The 9,286-nt window shown below is 44.2% G+C and overlaps 1 protein-coding gene across 1 annotated transcript; it reads left to right on the top strand.

The window, feature by feature from the left end:
- Window positions 1-5,644: 5,644 nt before the first annotated feature.
- On the top strand, window positions 5,645-9,102 carry fezf1 (FEZ family zinc finger 1). Its single transcript, XM_070901677.1, has 4 exons — window positions 5,645-6,566; window positions 6,737-6,871; window positions 7,899-8,031; window positions 8,773-9,102. Exons 1-4 carry the CDS (start codon window positions 5,772-5,774, stop codon window positions 9,033-9,035), a joined length of 1,326 nt encoding a protein of 441 aa, XP_070757778.1. The 5' UTR covers window positions 5,645-5,771; the 3' UTR covers window positions 9,036-9,102.
- Window positions 9,103-9,286: the final 184 nt, after the last annotated feature.

Genomic DNA, 9,286 nt, shown 5'->3' with positions numbered 1-9,286 from the left:
GGGTCATATCTAACTCCCTCTTGAATATATCCAATGAACTGGCATCAACAGCTCTCTGTGGCAGGGAATTCCATATGTTAACAACTCTCTGAGTGAAGAAGTTTCTCCTCATCTCAGTCCTAAATAGCCTACCCTTTATCCTAAGACTATGTCCCCTGGTTCTGGACTTCCCCAACATCAGGAACATTCTTCCCGCATCTAACCTGTCCAGTCCTGTCGGAATCTTATACATTTCTATGAGATCCCCTCTCATCCTTCTAAACTCCAGTAAATAAAGGCCCAGTTGATCCAGTCACTCCTCATATGACAGTCCAGCCATCCCTGGAATCAGTCTGGTGAATCTTTGCTGCACTCTCTCAATAGCAAGAATGCCCTTCCTCAGATTAGGAGACCAAAACTGAACACAATATTCAAGGTGAGGCCTCACTAAGGCCCTGTACAACTGCAGTAAGACCTCCCTGCTCCTATACTCAAATCCCCTAGCTATCAAGACCAACATACCATTTGCCTTCTTCACCGCCTGCTGTATCTGCATGCCAACTTTCAATGACTGATGTACCATGACACCCAGGTCGCGTTGCACCTCCCCTTTTCCTAATCTGTCACTATTCAGATGATATTCTGCCTTCCGGTTTTTGCCACCAAAGTGGATAACCTCGCATTTATCTACATTATGCTACATCTACCATGCATTTGCCCTCTCACCTAACCTGTCCAAGTCACTCTGCAGCCTCTTAGCATTCTCCTCACAGCTCATAGTCCACCCAGCTTAGTGTCATCTGCAAACTTGGAGATATTACATTCAATTCCTTCGTCCAAATCATTAATGTATATTGTAAATAGCTGGGGTTCCAGCACTGAACCTCTTAGTAACCCACTAGTCATTGCCTGCCATTTTGAAAAGGACCCATTTATTCCTACTCTTTGCTTCCTGTCTGCCAACCAGTTCTCTATCCACGTCAATACATTACCCCCAATACCATGTGCTTTAATTTTGCACACTAATCTCTTGTGTGGGACCTTGTCAAAAGCCTTTTGAAAGTCCAAATACACCACATCCACTAGTTCTCCTCTGTCCACTCTACTAGTTACATCCTCAAAAAAGTTCTAGAAGATTTGTCAAGCATGATTTCCCTTTCATAAATCCATGCTGAATTGGACCAATCCTGTCACTGCTTTCCAAATGTGCTGCTATTACATCTTTAATAATTGATTCCAACATTTTCCCCACTACCGATGTCAGGCTAACCAGTTGATAATTCCCTGTTTTTTTTTATCTCCCTCCTTTGTTGTTCCCTTTTTACAAGCCCCCACTATTTCCTGGTTTATACTCCGACTAACAGAGTTGCTACTGTTAGGGGGCCTATAGACTACACCCACCCAGTGACTTTTTCCCCTTATTATTCATTATCTCCACCCAAACTGTTTCAATATCCTGATCTTTTGAGCCAATATCATTTCTCACTATTGGAGTGATTCCATCCTTCACCAATAGAGCTACCCCACCTCCTTTTCCTTACTGTCTGTCCTTCCGTATTGTCAAATATCCCTGAATATTTAATTCCCAGTCCTGATCACTTTGCAACCACGTCTCTGTGATGGCTATCAGATCATACCCATTTGTATCTATTTGTGCCGTCAACTCATCTATTTTGTTATGAATGCTACGTGCATTTAGACAAAGTGCCTTTAAATTTGATTTTTTTAACCTTTTTTTCCTATTTGTTTCCTCTCTCCTTCAAACTCATTTTCTTTATGTTTGCTTTCTAATTCCAGCTTTACTCTCCTCCCTACTGAATCTATTTTCAGGTTCCCATCCCCCTGCCAAGCTAGTTTCCTCTCGACAGATGCTGCCTGACCTGCTGAGATTTCCGGCGTTTTCTGTTTTTATTCTAAAATACGTTTAACTAGTTAACGATAAACAATTAATATTTATCCAGAACTATTCTAACGTCAAGCAACTTTGCAAATGAACTAATCGAATGTCTGAGACTTAATCCCATCACTAAATCAGCATTTGTTGAGATTGAATGGTTGTCAGAGTCTCTTGTTTCTACTTTGAAAGCGAGAACAAAAATAATTGAGTTCTGATATTTTAATTCACTCCGCATAATTATGCTGTTTATTCAGCACGGTATTAGTGCCATGTGTACAGATACCTGTTGAGAAGAGCACAGAACTGTCAGAACCGACTACACACACTGCCGACCCCAGGAAAATGGAACCCCGTTACAATTTTCACATCAACAAACAAATTAAGGGATTTTTGACTCTCTGTCAATGTTAGGCAGAATCAAACCTAAGTTTAGAAAGTTGCTAGCGGGTCCAGTACACTTCTGAAAGGTGGTTTTACATTGGAAGGCAGTTATACCAGCCAATGTGAAATTCGAGTGGTGTAAGGTTACATCACAGAAGTGGTCTTACACTCCTAGCCTTTAGTGTGTTCCGCACTTCGATTACTGATCTCACCTGGCAACTAGCCAGATGCCAATGCCACCTAGAACTTCCTCACACCATTGGGACCAAAGGTGTAACTGGCCTATAAAGTGCACAGAGGGTGACACTACTGTGTGTTGTCCAGGCCACGCCAAAGTCACTCCCCATTTGCACGCTGTGTCCTTGTAATTGCCTACCATTCCAGTGTGAAGCTGCTCAAACTGAATTTAGGCCTTGACAGCAGTCCATTGGGACCGCAGCTGACGGTGTGAAACCAGTAGCTGCACTGACGGTTTCAACCCTGTTTACATTGCGTGGGTCTTGCCTTGCTGCCTGAAACAGTAACCGCCTCTACACACTTCTGGATTTGTACATATGCATTGCCCACTACCAACAGGTTTTGCTTAAATTAGAAATGTTTAAAGAATATTCAGAGGAGAGTCCCTGTGTCTTACCATTGAAATTATTGTCCGATAGGTCTAAAAAGTGGCCTGAGGATTTAACCTATCTGTAAACCAGCTATGACACCCATCGGCGTTATACGCTATGCAGACCTCTTCGACGAGAGACTCCCTGCTGCGGAAAGTCTCGCTCGCTTTGCGGAGAGTCAGGTCGGGCCCCGACACTGGTTTGGGCGCAAAGTGGAAATTGCTTGGGACCTGCGCTACACCATGTCATATTGCGATGCTTCAGTTTTGCACCAGCTGCATTCGAACTACAACGAGTGACACAGACGTTGTAAAGTTGCCGTGCTGTCCCACCTGACCAGCCAGAAACGTTTTAAACTTATATTTTTAATGATTTTTTTATGTCCACTGTGAGTTGCCCATCCCAGGGGCTCTTCACTTCCCACATTACAACAGTGACTACACTTCAAAAAAGTATTTCATTGGGTGTAAAGCGCTTTGTGACGTCCGGTGGTCGTCAAAGGCGCTATATAAATGCAAGATTTTATTTTTAAAACAATTTAACCGGCATTTGAACACCAATAAATTATGCTTAGCCATTCGTTTGCAAATACACATACAGTAAACTCCACTCTTTCTTGCGAGAAAACCATGTGATAATGGCAATGCAATTCGGGTCCCAAATCGGTCTAAACCGATACTAGCCTCAACCGAAAACATAAATGCTCCTTTTAAGTGTTGTATAAATGGATCAAGCTGCCTAGGAAATAGTCTAATACCGACCACAGCCTCCGTATTCGCCATACTCTGCCTCCCTGTGTAACAGACTTCAATACAATCGTATACAAGCATCGCCTATCTTAACTCCCTACATAGTACTTGGTAGACTTTAGGACCTTGGTAAGAGTCTGAATACCTTGGTGCCCCATGCTTGCACTGAAGATTAAATAAAGTATCTATACAAATATGCAAACGAAAGCCCCCAAGCACCCACCACAAGGGGAAGCTGTGCCTGGGTAAAGCTTCGCAGTGCGATATTACTGTCGCAATCGCCGGAACTGCAGCCAACACCAGAAGAAGTTAAGCAGGCAAATAAAATAACAAAAGGGCTAACCGTTTAGAATCATTGACAACCGTCGGCTTCAATCAGCATCTGCAAGGGAAAGATAGGCTAAAGTTTAGGGTGTTGCGTTGATCAGTACTGTTCCAGTTCTAATCGAAGGTTACAGCCCACGCTCAGCTCATTCTGCTAAAGGATCTCCACCCATACCTTCACCTATCTTTCTCTTTCAGATGTTGACGGGGCTGCTGTCCATTTCCAGCATGTTGTGTTCTGCTTTCAAATGTACAGCCTCGGCAGTTTTCTGTAACCCCCCCCCCCCCCTCACCCTTCCGGTTTCAATGCATTTTCTCCTCTTGTTTGAAGGAGCATTTGCATTAACGAACATCTATTTATAACTGTATTGGAACTATTAGCAGACGATAATATAAACTATATCACCATGTTAGGTCAAGCAAAAATATTATTTATAAAAAACGATTGAAAAAGAATATAAAGCCATCTGTGGAGTGACATTAATCTGCAGTGCGGCGGTTGTAATCCTGTTTAATTTGATGTTTCCAATAACTAATTCGTTCTTCACTAACGCAAACTATATAATTCACAGAAACAATAGGCAGATCCTCCTATCCTGGAAAACTGATCTTTGGAAAAAAGTTTATTGTGATCCCAGTATCGCACATATCCGGTACTGTGACCAGATTAGCTAGGAATCGTTTCAAATGTTGCCACATCTGGATTTACAACCGTTCACCACCATTTCAGCACAATAAAAAAGAAATAACTTTCATTTGTATAGCGCCTTTCACGACCTCGGGACCACCCAAAGCACCAATGCACTACATTGGCAGCGTGGTCACTGTTGGAATGTAGGAAACGCAGCAGAGCACAGCAAGATCCCATACACAGCAATGGGATAAAAGACCGGATAATCTGTTTTAGTGGTGTTGGTTGATGGTAAATATTGGCCAGGAAATAGTCTTCTCGACTTTATGCATGAGCGAGTGATTAATCTGACAGAAACTGAAAGTATTTAAGTTTGTAAAAGAAAATCTCCACATATTAATTCTCGCTTGTAAGTTGTGCTGGGGAGGAGCACTATTCTTTCAGGTGGCAAAAATACCTGGAACTTGGTTGCAGATAATGGTGTTACTGCATTTGTTGTCAACAAGTGTTCTGCAGCAACAGCCTGTTAATATAAATGTGGATTCATCCAAACCAACATTGAGTTACTGACATTTGCTCCTGTCAGAAATGTCCAGAATTGAAAGCGTTTGGCCTCTGACAGAAACGACAACAGAAATTAATCTGGGGCTTTGAAAGCTCCTCGGGGCTTGTGCGAGGAGTTGGGTCGAGGTAATGCCTAGTTCGTCTTCACTGACTGGTTCGCCACCTTGTTCCAATGATTGGCGCTGGTGTCACTCAAACGCCCAGCAGCCTAAACCGCTCTGCAGATTTGACGCGAACTGCCAGGCAGAAGGAAGTGATTGCGAATAAGGAGGCGCCTGGGCGGGCGGGCGAGAGTCGGATCTCGAGTGACGAGCAAAACTGAACGCCAGCCCACTGACAAAACACAGAAATAAAAACTTTCATTGCCGATTGCTGCAAGCGAATTATTGGCTTTATCTCCTCATCTACAGAAGGTAACATGAGCAAGATCTTTGGAGCTAACGTTATTGGCACAACACCTTTTAATGGGCAGTGGTTGGTCGGAATGGTTGCTGACGGTCACAGAGGCTGCCATAAGCTCGCAGTGTGCTGATGTGTCTGTATTTCCGTCCAAATCTGTAACAAGGAGAAAAGGGGCGTCTACAAAAACACACACACACCACAAAAAGAGCAAGTAGATCCTTAGCACACAAACAGATATGGACACTTACTCCCATCGCTACTGTGCAGATAAGATACTGGGAGCTTCTACTGGGAGAGAGAGCCTAAATACTGGAGACGGTATGATCAGCACTTCCAAACCCTTGGCTTTCTCCATCGAGCGAATTATGGCCAGGACGCCAGAACCAAAGTCTGTCCTCTACCCAAACCTGCTGCAAGGGTCGGTGGCCAAGGGCGAGCAGAAACACGTGTTCCACCTGAACTCTTCCGTCCCCTGCATGATCCCACTGCTGCCCTTAGCTTATGAGAGCAGCTCCAAAGTTGTCCTGGCCGGCGCCGAGCACCGCAAAAGCCACCCGGGGACTCCCTACGACTGCAACCAGTTGGTGAGCTGCGGCTTGCCATCCAAAGCGGAGCCGTCCAACCTGTCGCCGCCGCTGGAGCAGTACCGGCTCATCCGGCCACGGGTGGTCAACCAGTCGTCCTTCCATGCCATGGGAGCCCTGTGCTGCCTCAGCTGCGGCGACGGCCCGTGCCCTGCTCCGGCCGCCGCCACCATCTTCAACATGCATCCGATGGCCTCTTACCACCTGGGCTCCCCCCTCGGGCTCCAGCAGAAGGCGTTCCTCGCCGACAAGAGCAAGCTGCTGCTGCCTTCGGTGGAGAGGTACCCGGCGGCTTTCAAAGACCTCTCCCCCGCTCAGATCCAGCACTACGTGAAAGAGAGCGCGCAGTTTCTCTCGGAAAAGCTGGCCTTGAAACATTCCTCCAAACTCAGCAACAACTCGGCCAACAGCAAGCCCAAAGTGTTCACCTGCGAAGTTTGTGGAAAGGCAAGTTTCTTTCTCCGTCTTTCTCTAGTTCCTACTCTATTTGTTCCTTCTCTGTCTCCTCATTTGATTTAGAACCTTATAGAAATGGGATCTCCAGAAGCAAGTGTGACAGTTCCTGGCAATCTAATTCGTTTCCTCCCACCCCCCACTCCCTGATTTTGTGTTTTTAGGTCTTTAACGCACATTATAATTTAACCCGTCACATGCCGGTGCACACAGGAGCTCGACCCTTCGTTTGCAAAGTCTGCGGCAAAGGCTTTCGTCAGGCGAGCACTCTCTGCCGACACAAGATCATCCACACACAGGTATGTCCGTCCGCTTCTTCGCATCAACGCCGATTGCACAGTTAGCAGGTCACTCCGTAAAACTTGTATCGGGCTCAATGGGAGCAGTGCACCGCCCTTTATCTGTGTGGTGTAGTCTGTAGACGGGTTTGATAACCTCAGAGGATACTTCAAGGAGCCGGTGTGACTAAACATGGCAAAGGAAATAACACTGGAGTGATAAAGTCCACAGTGTGTGATGTGGTGGGACCCACCAACTGTTACATGTAATATTACGTGGAACCTCTGTGTTACCGCTAATTGTACAATGGTTCAATAATGTGAACTACACCGTGAAATAAATATTAAATGAAAGGCATAAATAAAATGGACAGCCTGCTCACTTTCTCTCTCTCTCTCTGTCCCGGTACAGCCTTCCCTCCCCCTCTCTCTCTCTCTCTCTGTCCCGGTACAGCCCTCTCTCTCTCCCTCTCTGTCCTAAGACAGCCCCCCAACCCTCTCTTTCTCTCTGTCTGTCCTGAGTCAGCCCCCCCCTCTCTCTCTGTCCCTGGACAGCTGCCACCTCCCCCCCACCCCCCCCCCCCCCCCACCCCTTCTTTCTCTCTCTCTCTCTGTCCCGGGCCAGCCTTCCCTCTCTCTCTGTCCCGGGCCAGCCTGCCCTCTCCGCCCCCCACACCCCTCTCTGTATCCATGTCGCGGGTGAGCGGTGCAGTGGCCTGCGATGATTCAGTCCCCACACCTGTATTAGATCGTTGTCATGTGAGGAATGATCAGGGACCATGGATCCATTATTTCTGGAGTATTTGATGTGGCATTTTGCATCTGTTTAACTTTAATAACCTTTTTCTGTACTGGGGTGATTTGTAGTTGACATCTTCCGGGTTTCAGCTGATTCTGGGAAACAGAGAAACCTGTCACGTTGCGGATTTTGGGACAGTGGGAAACAGTGACAGTGATCATACTGCTCTGAAAATTGGCGCGGACCCATGTTCTCGATGGCTCATCCCCGAGCCTATTTACTAAATTTCCATTTTCCATCACTTGCCAGGAAAAACCTCACAAATGCAACCAGTGTGGGAAAGCGTTTAACAGAAGTTCCACACTCAACACTCACACCAGAATACACGCCGGGTACAAACCCTTTGTCTGCGAGTTCTGTGGCAAAGGCTTCCACCAAAAAGGTAGGACTAGGAAAAATTATCAAAACAGCTGCACCCAGTAAAAAAGGAGACGGTGAAACAGTTACTTGAAGTAGAGCACCGGAGTAATGTCTATATATAATACATAAACACCAATAATATATATATATGTATATATATAGATAAATAAACACCAATATAATATATATAAACAACAAAATAATATATATAAATACAAATATTATATATATACACACCAATATATATAAACACTAATATAATATATATATATATTTATAAACACCAATATAATATATATATAAACACCAATATATATACACACCAATATAATATATAACATCAATATAATATATATACCAATAATATATATATCAATAATATATATATAACACCAATATAATATATATACCAATAATATATATAACACCAATATAATATATATACCAATAATATATATAATACCATTATAATATATACCAATATAATATGTAAATACCAAGTTTTAAAACGAGTAATTAAATAAAACACTTGTATAACAAGTCTACAAAAACTTAATTCGCATCTATAAAACTATTCAACTTATTTCAATAATATTCTGGAATATTGATAGTTTGGATAAAGCTGATCATATTTTTTTAACTATTTAATAAAGCATTTATTCATCCTCACACAGTCCATAATACATAGTAGAATGAATCGTTGACGAGCTGCGGTTTGTATTGTGTGATCAGACTTTCAATCGGTGCGGTGGGTTCTTTTCAGGTAACTACAAGAACCACAAGCTGACTCACAGCGGGGAGAAGCAGTTCAAGTGCAGCATCTGCAACAAAGCTTTCCACCAGATCTACAACCTCACCTTCCACATGCACACTCACAACGACAAGAAGCCCTTCACCTGCTCCACCTGCGGCAAAGGCTTCTGCCGGAACTTTGACCTGAAAAAACACGTCAGGAAGTTACACGACAACTGCCCGGGCTCTCGGCCGTCAGCAAACTTCCCCATGGAGGAGCAGCCTCGGAAATAACCACCCGGGACATCGCTCGATATACATCCCGTAACTACCAAGTACAGTATGCATGCAGATTTATATTATATACAGCATGAATTTAGACTCATACACAGAGATTGTTGGGACTGGAGTTCTTTTATCTCAAACTGGTCGGGGGCGGGGTGGGGGGTGGGGTGATGAACTCGCTTCATCTCAAGTTTGGAGAGATGTAAAAAAAGAGTATAATGTATTTATTTGGAACTTTTCGTTTCCTGCTGCATGGATTT

This window comes from Pristiophorus japonicus, chromosome 15, assembly GCF_044704955.1.
Source record: "Pristiophorus japonicus isolate sPriJap1 chromosome 15, sPriJap1.hap1, whole genome shotgun sequence".
In the NCBI taxonomy this organism is placed as follows: domain Eukaryota; kingdom Metazoa; phylum Chordata; class Chondrichthyes; family Pristiophoridae; genus Pristiophorus; species Pristiophorus japonicus.
This window is presented reverse-complemented; position numbering and strand designations above follow the sequence as displayed.

Bases quoted from the DNA above. Each gene is read 5' to 3' on its own strand.
- fezf1 (XM_070901677.1), top strand. From the start codon at position 5,772: ATGGACACTTACTCCCATCGCTACTGTGCAGATAAGATACTGGGAGCT. The intron at 6,872-7,898 runs GTATGTCCGTCC...ATCACTTGCCAG, and splicing joins ACAAGATCATCCACACACAG to GAAAAACCTCACAAATGCAA. The intron at 8,032-8,772 runs GTAGGACTAGGA...GGTTCTTTTCAG, and splicing joins CAAAGGCTTCCACCAAAAAG to GTAACTACAAGAACCACAAG.